At 50.2% G+C, this 14916-nt stretch overlaps 8 protein-coding genes across 8 annotated transcripts; 4 read left to right on the forward strand and 4 right to left on the reverse strand.

Moving 5' to 3' along the window:
- Window positions 1-225: 225 nt before the first annotated feature.
- BJY04DRAFT_225521 (uncharacterized protein) lies at window positions 226-3003 on the forward strand (the record flags this gene model as incomplete). The annotated part of the gene is made up of 6 exons (XM_073718220.1): window positions 226-301; window positions 360-1041; window positions 1092-1616; window positions 1669-2028; window positions 2084-2718; window positions 2783-3003. The coding sequence occupies 6 exons, from the start codon at window positions 226-228 to the stop codon at window positions 3001-3003; spliced, it is 2499 nt and encodes an 832-aa protein (XP_073577385.1).
- A 391-nt stretch (window positions 3004-3394) lies between these two features.
- On the reverse strand, window positions 3395-3864 carry BJY04DRAFT_212603 (uncharacterized protein; the record flags this gene model as incomplete). Its single annotated transcript, XM_073714625.1, has 2 exons — window positions 3395-3696; window positions 3750-3864. The coding sequence occupies 2 exons, from the start codon at window positions 3862-3864 to the stop codon at window positions 3395-3397; spliced, it is 417 nt and encodes a 138-aa protein (XP_073577386.1).
- Window positions 3865-4570: 706 nt separating this feature from the next.
- Window positions 4571-5605, reverse strand: BJY04DRAFT_212604 (DUF2985 domain-containing protein; the record flags this gene model as incomplete). The annotated part of the gene is made up of 1 exon (XM_073714626.1): window positions 4571-5605. The coding sequence occupies one exon, from the start codon at window positions 5603-5605 to the stop codon at window positions 4571-4573; it is 1035 nt and encodes a 344-aa protein (XP_073577387.1).
- A 447-nt stretch (window positions 5606-6052) lies between these two features.
- BJY04DRAFT_4628 (flavin-dependent quinone reductase) lies at window positions 6053-6941 on the forward strand. The gene has a single exon (XM_073720441.1). It carries the CDS (start codon window positions 6127-6129, stop codon window positions 6739-6741), a length of 615 nt encoding a protein of 204 aa, XP_073577388.1. The 5' UTR covers window positions 6053-6126; the 3' UTR covers window positions 6742-6941.
- Window positions 6844-8300, forward strand: BJY04DRAFT_4634 (uncharacterized protein). Its single transcript, XM_073720446.1, has one exon. It carries the CDS (start codon window positions 7141-7143, stop codon window positions 8128-8130), a length of 990 nt encoding a protein of 329 aa, XP_073577389.1. The 5' UTR covers window positions 6844-7140; the 3' UTR covers window positions 8131-8300.
- A 485-nt stretch (window positions 8301-8785) lies between these two features.
- BJY04DRAFT_212607 (class I SAM-dependent methyltransferase) lies at window positions 8786-9292 on the reverse strand (the record flags this gene model as incomplete). Its single annotated transcript, XM_073714627.1, has 1 exon — window positions 8786-9292. The coding sequence occupies one exon, from the start codon at window positions 9290-9292 to the stop codon at window positions 8786-8788; it is 507 nt and encodes a 168-aa protein (XP_073577390.1).
- Window positions 9293-12404: 3112 nt separating this feature from the next.
- On the reverse strand, window positions 12405-12927 carry BJY04DRAFT_176227 (uncharacterized protein). Its single transcript, XM_073709449.1, has one exon. The coding sequence runs from the start codon at window positions 12677-12679 to the stop codon at window positions 12467-12469; it is 213 nt and encodes a 70-aa protein (XP_073577391.1). The 5' UTR covers window positions 12680-12927; the 3' UTR covers window positions 12405-12466.
- Window positions 12928-13237: 310 nt separating this feature from the next.
- On the forward strand, window positions 13238-13659 carry BJY04DRAFT_176228 (uncharacterized protein). Its single transcript, XM_073709450.1, has one exon. The coding sequence runs from the start codon at window positions 13378-13380 to the stop codon at window positions 13612-13614; it is 237 nt and encodes a 78-aa protein (XP_073577392.1). The 5' UTR covers window positions 13238-13377; the 3' UTR covers window positions 13615-13659.
- The last annotated feature ends 1257 nt before the right edge of the window (window positions 13660-14916 follow it).

The following is a 14916-nucleotide window of genomic DNA, read 5'->3' on the forward strand; positions in this document are numbered from 1 at the left end:
TGATTTGGGAGCAAAGCTCACTCCCAGTTGATTGGCTGTCAGGGAGAGCTTCCTCCATAGCGCCAAATACAAGTAAGGCTGACCCAAAGATTTCCAACAGGCAGGCGATTTTATTTTATCACCTCATTCTTCATCCTGATCGCTACTGCCTGAGCAGTCAAATCCTTCAATTGAGCGATGGAAAAGACAGTTCAAGCTCAAGAGAAGGCTCAAACATGGAGTGCCATGGAGGAAGACCAGCCCCCGAGATACTCCGTACTAGAAGCCCAGGGTTGGTCGCATGATGGAGTCAATATTCAAGGTAACGACCATCGACACGGATCACTCCCAAAACGTGGTACACTGCTGACTCTTCCCAGACGACGGACGTATCGAGGTCGATCTTGACTCCCGGTTGGCCAGAACTCTCAGCAGACTGATAATCCCAACAACGCACGCGGAATCAAGACCCGCATCGCCGCCGCCTTATCCAGAGCTTGTCACCTGCGATCTTGAACTCAATATCGTCATACAAGTCGTCGGCAGCCGTGGAGATGTCCAGCCATTCATCGCACTCGGCAACGAACTCCAGCGTCATGGCCATCGAGTGAGACTCGCAACTCACGGAGTCTTCGAGTCTTTTGTCCTTGACTCAGGCCTGGAGTTTTATTCCATTGGCGGCGATCCGTCCGAGCTCATGGCCTACATGGTCAAGAATCCAGGCTTGATACCCCAGATGCAAAGCCTGCGGAGTGGAGAGATTCAACGCAAGCGGACGATGGTCGCGGAAATGCTGCAGGGCTGCTGGGAGTCGTGTATTAGTGATGACCCAGTCAGCAAGGCACCCTTTGTTGCTGATGCGATTATCGCGAACCCACCGAGTTTCGCACACATTCATTGCGCGCAAGCGTTGTCCATACCTTTGCATCTTATGTTCACCATGCCCTGGAGTAGCACGAGAGCGTTTCCGCATCCGTTGGCAAATCTCAAGTATTCGGATACTGAGGCTAAGATGGCCAACTATCTATCATACGGCATTGTCGAGTGGTTGACATGGCAGGGGTAAGAAGAGCATCCAACCTTTCTCAGGAATACTCTGACCTTGAAGCTAGCCTCGGCGATATCATCAACGACTGGAGAGTGTCAATCGATCTGGAGCGTATACCGGCGACCGAAGGCCCCAGTCTAGCCGAGACGCTCAAGGTGCCGTTCACATACTGCTGGTCCCCGAGCCTCATGCCGAAACCTTCAGACTGGCCTTCCAATATCGATGTCTGTGGGTTCTTCTTCCGAGCTCCTCCCCACTACCAACCACCCCCGGACCTGGACCTATTTCTGCAGAGTGGCAGTCCCCCAGTATACATTGGCTTCGGCAGCATTGTCATTGAAGATCCTGCCGCCATGACTGCGATGATCCTCCAAGCTGTCAGGTCTCTCGGCGTTCGCGCCATTGTGTCTCGCGGTTGGAGCCAGCTTGGCGAGGCCTCTTCCGATGACCAGGTCTTTTACCTCGGAGACTGTCCACACGAGTGGCTATTCCAGCATGTTGCTGCTGTCGTCCATCACGGTGGCGCAGGAACAACAGCCTGTGGGCTTCGATTTGGAAAAACTACCACAATCATACCTTTTTTTGGAGAGTTCGTTCCCCACTCCTGTCCCTGAAGCTATTTACTAACCGCATGGTTTCAGTCAACTCTTCTGGGGTAACATGGTAGCCTCTTGCGGTCTCGGCCCAAAGCCTATTCCATACCGGTCTTTGACAGCCGAAAACCTTGCTGAAGCGATCAGCTTTTGTCTCCAACCAGCAGCACAAGCGGCCGCACAAGACGTTGCAAACCGAATGAGCCACGAAGCCGGTGTATCCACCGCAGTCGCCTCCTTCCACCGCAACCTACCTTTAGACATCATGCGCTGCGACGTCCTTAACTCGGAGCCTGCCGCATGGCAAGTAAAGAAGTACCTCTCCACCAGTCGCCCAATGCGACTCTCTAAACTCGCCGCCGAGATATTAATTCAGCATCATCGCTTAAAGCTGAGTGATCTCCAACCGTAAGTGTATACTGGTTCTATCACAAGTGCATTACAAAGCTCACCAACGGCCTAGATACGAAACAAACTCTATCTTCATCCAAAACCGCCGCTGGGACCCCGTCACAGGAACCGCCTCCTCGCTCATAGGAACAGGAAGCAACATGCTCCGCGCTACCGGCGACATCGTCTACCGCCCCTACAAGGAGTTCCGAGGTGTTCCACGCGCCAGATCAGAGATGGATCTCCGGGGTGCAGCCACAGCTCCCAATTCTCTCTCCCCCCTCCCCTCTCCTACTGCTACCCGCTCCCCTAGCATCGCATCCACAGACACTGCATCTCTAGCTCCCTCCGCCGCTAAGTCATCCAGGCTTAAAACTACCGGTGCGGCTATGGAAGGCTCCGCTAAGAGTTTCGGCAAAGCAGTCGGATACTGGTATAAGGGGGTGCTGGTTGATATGCCGCTAGCCGTAAGTGAGGGTCTACGAGCGGTGCCAAAGCTATACGGTGAGGAGGTGAAAGATCACGGTAACGTAAAAGATTGGAAGTCTGGTGCGAGCTTCGCAGGGAAGAACTTTGTGCATGGGATGGCAGATGGGTTGAGTGGTCTTTTCACGCAGCCGGTCAAGGGCGCGCAGGAGGAGGGGGCTTTGGGGGCTCTAAAAGGCGTTGCGAAGGGAACGTTGGGGGCTGCGACGGGGGTTGGGTCTGGTTTGTGCCCCTTCCATTGCACGGCTAATCTATCGAAGGATGTTCACTGATTAAGATAATACAGCTGCTTTAGGACTCGTGGCTTATCCGGCCCATGGGATGATGAAGAGTTTGCATACGGCTACGCACTCGAAGACGAGGAAAAGGGTTCTGCAGGCCCGGCTTGAAGAGGGGAAGTATTTGGGGGAGTACTCGGCCAAGGTCCTGCAGAGTCGAAGGGCTGTTATCCAGAATTTTGAGGCTGCGCATCGGAAGGCTGTTGATGCTGCCAAGGCATCTAGTTGATCTGTTGCAGTGGCCTGGGCCAGAGTTTCCTTCTGCTTTCTTGTTCTCTTGGTGCCTATTTATTATAGACTTAATATTACTATATACTAATAAGAAAACATGCCTTCTCGATGTGCTTCTAAGTGATATAAAGACCTCTATGTCGCAGCTGCTCGTGCTCTCACTTCCTAGCATACTGATACTCAAGCAACAATATACCCAGCCCCATGACAAGGAATCCACACAGAAGAGTTAGCACTCGAACCCCATCAACAGAATCAGACCCAACCCCCTGATACCAGCACGAAACAGCCGACAGCTTAACAGCAGTCGAAGTCAGATAGTACGTCAACGCTAACCTATCATAGATGTCACGTCAAAAAGCATTTTCGGTCTTCGAGAATAGGCCGTCTTACCTTGAACGCCAGAGACTCCTTGTTAACTCGTCAGGGCGGACCGTCTGAACAATGGCACAGAGAAGTGCCACAGCGGCAAGGCTGCAGACCCAGTCCTGCGTGGACTGGCTTATACCCGGAGCCTCGAGCTCGATGACCACGGTGAATGTCTTCAATACCGCGAAGAAGATGGCTTCAGATATAACGTAGGTTGCAAAGGCGCGGGCTGCGCTTGCTTCCGTTTGTGCATGTGTCCAGAATATGGCGCTTATTTTGATTGCGAAGAGTCCTGAGATAATCGAGTGAATGATCGAGTACACTAACGGGAACTCTATAAGTAACACATATTTAATCAGAATAAAGCTCACTTACATTGTTCGCTGGGCGTGTCATCGTATTTGTTTTGTAGGGCTTGTGGGCTGTTGACAAGAATAAGAATATTTCCAAGCAGCCAAAGGGCATACGCCAGATTTCTTAGCAGGGTCATGCACTCTTGTCGAAGGTGGGAGGCTATGACCACAGCACAAAAGACACTCAAGATGGCAATTTGTGCTGCTAGAATGGGCTCCTTGAGCACTACCCCTGACAGAGTGTGTAAGCCTGTATTCAGTTTAGATTAGCGATTCGTCTCCTAGGTCAGAACTGACTATACTCGCAGTCCATTAATCTAATTCGTTTGCCTCTGCGGTAGAGGTTAACAGAGAATTAAGCTTACTTATTGATCTTCTCGGTGTATGTTCGTGCGGCGTGTGGCAGGCTTAAATTGTAGAAGATGGCTAAATGGGGGCTTCGAATGTACGAATACGATCTTGTATGAAGAGAGCTATACGACTAAACGAGCCCCACCGCTGCTTGCAATGACGAATGGTAAGCTTTTGAGTCCGCGTATACAGCTCTTGCTTACTCGGATTATGTGGTTCAGCTAATATAGCTTGAAACCGTGCAGCCATTCAATCTCAACCAAACAGGCTTTGCATGAAGTCTACTGGGCCAGCGCAAAGACATAGATATGGGGAATCCGCAGTATCAAGTCCATACAAGACGGCGCATCCGTCGTTTCTGGAATACGAGGAACGGTCCGTGGTCACCCGCATCTTAAACGCAACCAATGGAGCTACACTGGTCTTCACGGGGGTTTTGCATCGGGTTAAGCTAAGACAATGGCAGCGGTGGCCATATAAATTATAAAGTATCTATGTATTCTCTTCATCTCTCTGAAGACCAGCCCCCTCGATTCTCTTGATTTTCCTCCCCTCCCACCAAGACATGACTCCTGCCAACAGCGAGCTCAAACACCCCAGTCCAATAAACAAGCCAACGCCGAAGCTCGGTCGGTTGTCCTTGTTATAATACCACATGAATGTTGCCATTCCAACCTGGAAAAGACTATTTAGCAGCATATTGACCACCACAAAATCCATCTTCCACGAGCTGGTAGCCGGCGCAATCCTGCCAGTCAATGTCTTGCGGAGCGGTACCTGGTCAGAAGCTTCTTCGCCATCCCCATGACCACCATCCCGCATTCTAAACCAACTGGCGTTCCGCTTAGCAAGTTGTCTTATTGACTCCTTCGACCGTTCTCCAGACCCGAATCGCCACACGAGAAGCCAGTATGTATCGCGGATGCGCCACGGCGCCAGCCCCCACGAGGTCAAGCAGAACAACGCATTGAGAATCTGCGAGTCGATCTCAATCCAGAGCTCCTTTCGCTCTTTACTCATTGATCCGACGTTCAGGAGAAGGAAGAACAGCATCGCACCCCAGGCTATCACGTTAAGCCCGTAGATGGTGATGAACAGGCCTGTCGGCGTGCAGATGAACTTCCACGCGGCGACAGATGCATTTCTGCATACAGTGCTCCATGGCGCTGACACGTTTTGTGTCACTTCCTGACGGGTTGTTTCGAGTGTAGGCGATGTGGTGGTGAGTGGAGTCTCATCGACTCCGTCTATTGATTTCTCATCTTCCGACTCTAACGTTGCCGGCGTATTTCCATTCATAGAGCCAACTGCGCGGATTTGCCGCTCCCTCCTGTCTCCGCTGAGTGAGTTTTGAATCCCGACTCGCCGCACGCTATGCCCGTGGACGTTGAATCCCACCTCGTCCGGAGACCGGAGATCCGTGATGTTCGGAGCGTGCGCAATCGCTGTGCCAGTTGCCTGCCACATCCCGCTGGCAGGGCTATATTCGAGGAGCCTGGTGGCCGTTGAGATAGAGGAGGAGCGCATTCTGCGCCCGGCTTGGAATAGCGTCATCGGGAGTTGATTTTTGTCCACTTCAGTGGATTCGATGTTGAGTTGTCTCGAAAAGCTGTACTTCAATTCTCATGCAAGACGGTAGGAAGTTTTCGAGGAAAGAAAGGGTTGGAATACTCAGAAGGCATAAACATTCTTCAGATTGTTGTACCAAAGGGGATATGCATACGGGTACGATCCTGCAGTCAATGACCCACAGTGGCGATCGTGTAGGTTCCTAAATTTTGACATGATCGACAGATCTCCTCGAGTTACGCTGTAGTGTAAATGGCATATTCCCATTATCTTGGCCCAAGGTATAGCCGGTCGGTTCATATTGTATCCAGCGTCTACATCGTAAGTGGACTCACTGAGTACTAGTACTCTACGAGCTACATTTTAATAAGTGGGTCAGTGAGAACCATAATGTAGTTATATTTAGCGACTAGGCAGCAGCTTCCTTCACTTCTCTTTCCAAAATTCTGCAACCTTTTCTCTGACATCCAACAGCAACCATGCCACCATCAAACCTCGCCATAATAACCTGCAGCACACGGGAACCCCGACTAAATCCCTATATAACAGACTACATCCACAGCATCCTCCTCCAGGAAACAGCCCACTACCCCAGTGTTGACAAGCTCACTCTCACCATCATCGACTTAGCCTCTCAGAACCTCCCTCTCTATAATGAACCCGCCATCCCATCCCACCTCCCAGCATCCGACCCCACGCCACACTACACTCACGCGCACACACGCGCTTGGTCGACTCTGATCCAGCAATATGACGGGTTCATATTCGTTACCCCGCAGTATAACTGGAGTATACCCGCAGCGCTCAAGAACGCCCTCGATTATCTATTTTATGAGTGGAAGGGGAAGGTCGCGGGGATAGTGACTTATGGGGGTAGAGGGGGTGGAAAGGCCGGTGAGCATTTGCAACAGATTCTAACCGGGTTGAGGATGAAGCCTGTGGCGATGAGGCCGGGGATTGTCGTGGGGAGTGCGGCACTTGAGAGTTGTGCTGCGGATGGGGGGTTCCAAGAGGAGGATCTGGAGAGGTGGAGGGTTTGTGGGGTTGAGGAGGAAGTGCGTGGCATGATTAAGGAGATGTTGAATGAGGGTTAGGCGCCGTACCAGGTTATCCTATACCTGACATCAACTCTTAACTATCTAAGTTCTGTACCTGTAATCAACCTTTAACAGATTAGGAGCTGTACCTCACAACAGGCGTGGATGTGACGGGATGCAGGCTTATCGACTACACGGAGAAATCAAATCACAAGGTTCATGATATGCTGATTCGACGATCGTCCTAACTTGGACGGAAACGGAGGCAAGAGTGATCAGGTCCATTGTTTATAGATTGAGAGCTGAAAGGGTTCCGCTTCAATCCCTTTAGCTACCATTCCTAACTTCTGGCCTACCATCGAAGTCCACGAGTGCTCCAACGCTACACTCCAGCAACTAAGTCTGCATCTAAGGATTACACCATGAGGTATGTAGAGCTAGACGGTCACGCACGTGATGTCAGCCAGCCACTCCTATTTCCCGAAATTCCTCTTGAAACTTCTTATGCACACAACCTTCACTCCACTCGATTTCTCCATGGAAGAACCTGTCAGACATTCAATCAAGCGCGTCAACGCGGATACGTGGCTCATTGGTGGCCTGATCATCAGTCGCTCGCGTGGATATTCAGATACTTCAACCTGGTTTGACGAATGCGATCAAACTAGCTTCACTATCACCAATGCTCCCACCCCCCTTCCTCTTTCGGTGCCAATACCTCCCGATGATCCGACAATCCGCTTGGTATATGATGCTGGCGACAGCTCAGCTGTCTGGTCGGTGGGAAAGTGTGCTTTCTGCAAGGTTAAGCTATGCATTGGCAATACAACACCGGAGTCTGCGACCCTAGCTTATGTGCGCAAGCAGCAACCTAAGTTCAAGCTCCCAGACACTTTATACCAAGTCGAATCGAATGGCCGGTCCTATCTCTTTCTAAGCAGAGTCCCAGGACGAACTCTTGCGGAGGCCTGGCCAACTTTGAACGAGGAATGGAGATATCACTATGTGACCGCCGTGGTTGATACCTGCAAAACTCTTGCGGCTTGCAAAGGCACCAGCCTTGGAGGAGTAGATGGGAAGCATATACCAGAGTCATACCTCATCCGGAATGGGGCTGATGAGGACTTCAATCCACAGAATCTCTTAAAGGGCTGCCAGGCCATGGGCATGGACTGTTCAGAATTTGTCTTCTATCATGCTGATTTGGGCCCAGGGAATATCATTGTGGAAGAAACCCCTGGAACGGGCGAGATAGGTCTTATTGATTGGGAACTTGCTGGGTTTTTCCCTCGGGGATGGATTCGAACCAAGTTTCGAATAAGCCGTGGGCTGAATCTTCCAGATTCCGTTGAGAACCAGCACTGGTGGAGGTCTGAGACTCAGAAGCTTCTTGGTGAGCACGGGTTTGAGGAATTTTCACGCCAATGGCAGTCTTGGTGGTACTAAGGGCGTTGGATCGGGACTTGGAGCGCTCCTTGTCCCTAGTCCAGCCAATGGTACTATGAGTACAGTATGTGATTGGCGAGTGGTCATTCAGAATGCTGTGTAAACTCCAGAGCCACTGGGTCATTTCTGGTTTTACTCTCGCTAGGGATCTTGCTCTTCCAACTTTGCCACCTGGCTGAGTCTTCAGATACATCAAGAAGATATCTACTGTAGTGTCTCGATCCATTGATAGGTTTTTTATCGGCACCTGCTGGCGAGACTACCCAGGGTAAGCGCGCTAATTACAGCGGTAACGTGAGAAATATAGAACTAATAAACTACTCCAACGCGATATTGTGGTTAGGTAGTGCCCACAATGCGGCGATTCATGAGTTTTGTAAAGGCCATGGCGGTAGGATTTGCCGGCTGTTGTTGATTATTAGGCGCACTAATCCATTTTTTATATGACCTTTTCATACTTGAAGAACCGCCCTAGGTTTAGTCGATATATCATCTGAGCGTACGGAGCTCTAAGTTGAGATACTATATTGATTGGCCTCTGACTTGGTCACGAAGCTCGTTTGATAATAATATACTGTCCACGAATGAGTTCACCACATTACCATAACATAGAAGGTGAATCTGATCTCTCAAGAGTAAATACATGGTAGGTATATCACCTTAGGCCTTCTGCCTTGAATAACAAGACCGCCCCGGCCAATATCCCATCCGCAGTCAAGTTGGGCAAGACACGTTCAATAACAGCGGTTTTATTTGACATCGGTCCGGGCAGGCAATGCAGCAAATAGAACATGGATATGGACTCGAATTTCTCCGCTGTCGGTAGTTCGACGGTGATATCACAGTGAAGGGTTTGAGCGTCGTTGCGACCACAGCGAGCTTGAGCAGTGCGGAGTGAGGTCTCGCTGAGGTCGCAGAAGGTTAATGATCCTGGGACCTTGGTGTGTTTGAGATAGTAGCCAGTGCCGACCCCGATGTCCAGGTGGTTTGAACGGATGCTTGAGCGGAAGAGCGGGAGCAGATGCTTCTTGGTCGAACAGCGCCATCCGAATCGGTTGATGAAGCCAAGGACCCACCAGTCGTAGATGTACAGCTTCCAGGTATTGTAGTATGCGGCGCCTCGTTCTGCGGCAGCAGATGTGATGGGTTTTTCGGAGACCATAGTGACCTGCCGGTACGAGCGACAGAGGCTGAGGAACAGCGGACCGAAATTCTCTTATACCATGCCAATGGCAGCTTTGGCGGACACCAGCATACCTTTACCGACAGTCTACTCCGTAAGTATAACTCCGTTCCCCGGCTGTGTGGATTTGATGCCCATTCCAGATGCCCATGGAGTAAGTTGGTGGATCGAGGTGGAGACCAAGAGACGACTATTCTGTACTAGTGAATAACTAGGTACCGCAGATTAAATGACTAGTAACTATTAGGAACCTTACTGTGCTGCTTCATGCCGCAGACGGCAACTTCAGAACTTACTTGCTGTGCAGGCGGATTCGGACAGTCCATCGGGTATGCAACTCTTCTAAGGGCATCGTCTGAAGACAAGAAGTTTGTACAAGTGCGCAAAATGCTTAGTCTGTATCTTTCAGAGACGTACCTGGTAGATTCAGGAGTCTTATGGTTAAAAGGTTGTGCTGCGATATCGTGCAGCGTGGTCACGGTTTGTGGGCAGGAACAATTACCTACTTCCAGCGGACCATCAGTAACGCCATTCGGTCCCGAGATCATCCTCAGCCTTCCTCAATCTCGGTAGAAACAGGAGCACAAGAGCTAGTGAGGTTTGTAGCATCTGTATTGATCCCAAGGTTGTAGATCGCTCTTTCCGTCTCTGGTGTTCATCGCCCTACTATAAACCCCCCTCCTCCCTAGCTCTCTTCCTCGTCTCTCCCACCTTTCCCCCAAACTTACCGTCATATTCCATGGTATAATTCTGGCGCTCGAGTAAATTCCGTTCATATTGCCATACTATGTAGCGCGCGTTCATGCGGAACAGGTTAGCTTCGTAACGACCCCCGCGCTTCTGCATGAGATCAAGTTTCGTAATTGGACGGCCGAGCCTCACCAGCTGCACGTGAGCGTTGACAGGCAAGGCTGAGAATCTTGCCAGATGACTGATTGCTCTTTCCTTCGCATAACCCGCTTCGCGTTGAGTTTTTCGGCTCTTGGGTTGAGGGATAATTACACCCGTTGTTGGGGGTGCGTGCCCGGCTAATGCTGCTTATTTTCAGCCTCCAGCAACATCTGCGATCGAACAGCGTCAGTTGCGCCGCAGGGCGGGTTGCCCGTATCCGTGGAGCTGTTTGAGTGCTGACATTCAGGCAGAAATGACGAAACATTCAAGCGCCAAACGCGAATCGTTCTCAATATATCCCTCCGCACCGAGTCCGCCCCGTGAACGAATATGTCCGATAATGAAAGATACACTGTTGGGTGGATATGTGCGATATCAACCGAGTACGTTGCGGCAAGGGCTTTCCTTGATAAGGAGCATGGCAAGCCAGCATACGTTTCCAAACACGACGGTAATGCCTATACTCTCGGAGAGATCGCGGGGCACAACGTTGTAATTGCCGTGCTGCCCGATGGAGAGTACGGACTGGCTTCTGCTGCTGTTGTGGCAACGAACATGCTGAATAGCTTCCCTAATATAAGAGTTGGGGTTATGGTTGGCATTGCTGGGGGTGTCCCGACAAACCATGATGTCCGTCTCGGCGATGTCGTCGTCAGCGCTCCTCGGGATGGAGATAGAGGGGTGTTTCAGTATGATTACGGCAAGGCGATACAGAATCAGGAATTCAAATATACGGGACTTATGAATCAGCCTCCTCAGGCTCTGAGAGCTGCTGTGGCTGCACTGAAAGCTGATTACGTACTCCACGGGCAGTCGCTTGAAAGGAGAATTAGGAAAGTCCTCGAGGATAGACCGACCTTGCAGGAAGGCTATGGCCGACCGCAACCAAGCCGTGATCAACTCTTCAAGAGTGAAGTCACTCACGAGTCTGCATGTGCCGGGAACTGTATTGATGACCAGTCGAAACTAATGCAACGGCCGGACCGGAAGGCAGGGGGTGTCAATCCTGCAATCCACTACGGGTTAATTGCATCAGGAAACCAACTGATGAAAGATGCACTGACTAGGGATCGGCTGGCAGCGGACAAAGATGTTCTGTGCTTTGAGATGGAAGCTGCCGGTCTGATGAATAATTTTCCTTGTCTTGTTGTTCGTGGTATATGTGACTACTCAGACTCGCACAAGAACGACGAGTGGCAGGGCTATGCGGCCCTGGCGGCGGCTGCATATACGAAGGACCTTCTGGGTCAGGTACAATCATTTCATGTTGAACGTGAGGAGAGAATTAACAGCATACTAGTCGGTAATTTTTATACCCGATATTTAGGCTAGTACTGAGTAATAACTTCTGCGTACAGGTCTGCCAGAAGTCTTACAACAGCAAGGGATTATTGCAGAGGAGCTGTTACAAACTGAGAAAGAATTTGCGATGGAGAGGCTGTCTCAGGAGCAGCAAAGGGTTCATCAACTCTTTCGCCTGACAGCTAGCAGCAGGGACGCCACGTACGAGTGGTATAAAGACCGAGTTGAAGAAAGGGTAGAGGGGACGTGCATGTGGCTTCTTGACCACGAAAACTACAACAAGTGGTTAGAGGAGAGCTCCGGTCCTCTTCTCGTTTCGGCGGACCCTGGCTGTGGGAAGTCTGTACTTGCGAAGTATCTGGTTGACCACGCCTTGCCACGATCAGCAATCGTCTGCTACTTCTTCTTCAAAGTTGGTGATCAGAATACAGTTCGACAGGCCCTTTGCGCAGTCCTTCACCAGTTATTCTCTCAAGAGCCGCGGCTGATTGAACATGCCATGAAGGGATACAGAGCGAATGGAAAAGAATTGATCAACTCGACTAAGTCACTCTGGCACATCTTGAACGATGCAACAGGAGATCCTCAAGCAGGGTCGGTGATCGTTGTTCTCGACGCCCTCGACGAATGCGCCGACACCGAATTTCGAGACCTGGTACAAAATGTGAAAAGCCAATTCGGTGGTGGAAGAGTGGCCGACAGCAGGCTAAAGTATCTGCTAACATGTCGACCATACGAGGAGATTGTCTCTCAGTTTCAAAGTCTCCTGCATGCATTCCCATATATCCGTATACCGGGGGAGGAGGAATCAGACGCCATCAGCCAAGAGGTCAACCGTGTTATCAGGTACCGGGTCAAGCGGCTGTCGCAGCGGCTTCCGCCTGAAGCTGTCACCTACCTGGAAGAGAGATTGCAGGAGGGCACACACCGTACCTATCTGTGGGTATACCTGGTCTTTGACTATCTGGAGACGCAAAATTTCAAGAGAACAACAAAGGCCATTAAAGCTGCTATTTTACAACTGCCAAACAGCGTCAACGAAGCGTATGAGCAGATCCTCAGCAAAGCTGAACATGACCCAATGGTTGAGAAAGCTTTGAGTATTATTCTGACTGCGAGTCGACCACTATCGGTCTCTGAGATGAATGTTGCCGTAAACGTCCAAGGTACCATGGGCTCTCTCCGAGACCTCGACCTGGAGCGGGAAGAGCAGTTCAAATCCCGTCTTCGATCTCAGTGCGGCCTTTTCATCTCAATTCATCATGACAAGCTCTACTTCCTCCATCAAACTGCTCGCGAGTTTCTCATAGATAAGAAGTCATCTGGGAGAGCTGCCGTGAGGAATACAGAACCAAGATGGCAGAACTCCATCACTATCCAGCAGGCACACTTCGCTTTTGCCGAGCTTTGCATACTCTACCTGAGGCTATTGAGCACAAGCGAAAAGAATAACCCTGATAGCTGCTCCCTGACGCCTCTATGCAAAGAAACAAATCAGGTCACGAATGACCGTGCTCTTATCGAATACTCGGCCTGTTTCTGGAGCTATCATTTTCGCCACGCTGACATTGATGCAGGCGCAACTATTGTGCGTTACGCCACGGAGATTTGCGATCGGAATTCTGACGCAAATTCATTATGGTTCGAAGTTTACGAGTCTTTCAAACCCAGAGGGATGCCTTCCCCCTTCACAGGACTTTTAATGGCATCCTATTTTGGATTTACTGGTGTTGTTAAAACGCTCCTCGACAACGGCGCCGACGTCAACGAAAAGGACTTGCGCTACGAAAGAACGCCATTATCACATGCTATCATCGAGGGACACGAGGACGTCGTTAAAATAATACTTTCCAACAAGGACGTTGACCTGAATGCTAAGGATGATATTGATTTCACACCCATCGGGCATGCGCTTTTGTGGGATCATAAGTCAATCGCCAAGCTGCTGCTTGTTGATGGGAACTTTGACGTTAACTATTCATGCTTATGTTTTGGAACTTTCGATTTTACCGATCTTGATATATGGGGTACCCCACTATGCATTTCCATTATATGTGATCATGAGGACATTGGCCAGTTGTTGCTCGCAAAACCTGGTATTGACATAACGGCTGAAGCGGTTCTAGAAGACAATGATTCTGTTAGAAGGGGTGAAGGTTCACCGCTCTTCTTTGCAGCTGTGATGGGTCATAAGGATATCGTTCGTATGATACTCGCCAGGAATGACGTGGATGTCAATTGTAGGGGCTATTCCGATCCTTCAGCTATGGACACCGAGAGTTGTTCAGGGACACCGTTATTTGTTGCCGCTGCGACCGGCGGAGAAACAATTGTCAGATGGCTACTGGACAAAGACGAAGTTGATATCAATGCTGCAGGTAGCGCCGCAGAAGAAAAGCTATCTTCACCCGATGATGACCATACAACTGTCTGTCACGGTACACCGTTGTCGATTGCAGCGTTGAAGGGGCACAGTCAAATTGTCGAAATGTTACTTAGAAATGCGAACGTTGATGTCAACGCCCGGTGCTACATCAGATACCAATCTTTCTCAAGGAATATACAGACTTTTGATGAAGATGAAGACGAGTTTACGGAACTCACTTTCAGAAACGCCCGTCCCCACTGTACACCAGTGTTTCTTGCCGCTATAAGGGGACATGACGAAATCGTCAAAATGCTGCTCACCAAGAAGGGTCTGGATCTTGATACTGAGTTCTGCATAGTTGATGAATGTGGTGATTGGGGCGATGGGTGGCTTAGCTACCAAGGGACATTGCTGCCATTTGCCGCCTGGTGTGGAAACACAGAAATTGTTGAATCAATACTTACTAAAGATGGTGTCAACGTTAACGCCCAAGTCTACGTCGAATATGAACTCGAATCCCCTCATTGCTCGTTCGAGAAGTACAACTATTCGCAGGCCACGGCATTATGTCTCGCAGCAGCAGAAAAGCGCGAAGATGTGGTCAGGCTCCTACTGGGTGATGGGAGGGCAGAAATTGATGCTAAAGATGAGAATGGTCGGACACCACTGATGTGGGCTGTCTTTAAGAACGCCCATGTGACTGTCGACACGCTCATAAAGCATCATGCTGATGTTAACGCGAAAGACCGCTCTGGTTGTGGGCCACTTTTTATCGCAATTATGACAGGCAATGCAGAGATCGCGGGATTGCTACTGAAGACTGGATCTAATGTTCATGCAAAGAACAATTCCGGGCGCACACCACTCATGTACGCTACCCAGTTGGGAAACAAGGAGATGGTCGATCTGCTTCTCGAGTATGGAGCCGAAGAAGAGGTGGTGGGCAATTCTGGTTGCACACCACTCGCAATTCCCCCCAGAGATGTCGATGAGGAAATGATTGATATACTCAATTAGAGGTTTCATGTCCAAGGGGGAACAG

Source organism: Aspergillus karnatakaensis (assembly GCF_047715665.1).
Source record: "Aspergillus karnatakaensis strain CBS 102800 unplaced genomic scaffold BJY04scaffold_1, whole genome shotgun sequence".
In the NCBI taxonomy this organism is placed as follows: Eukaryota; Fungi; Ascomycota; class Eurotiomycetes; order Eurotiales; family Aspergillaceae; genus Aspergillus; species Aspergillus karnatakaensis.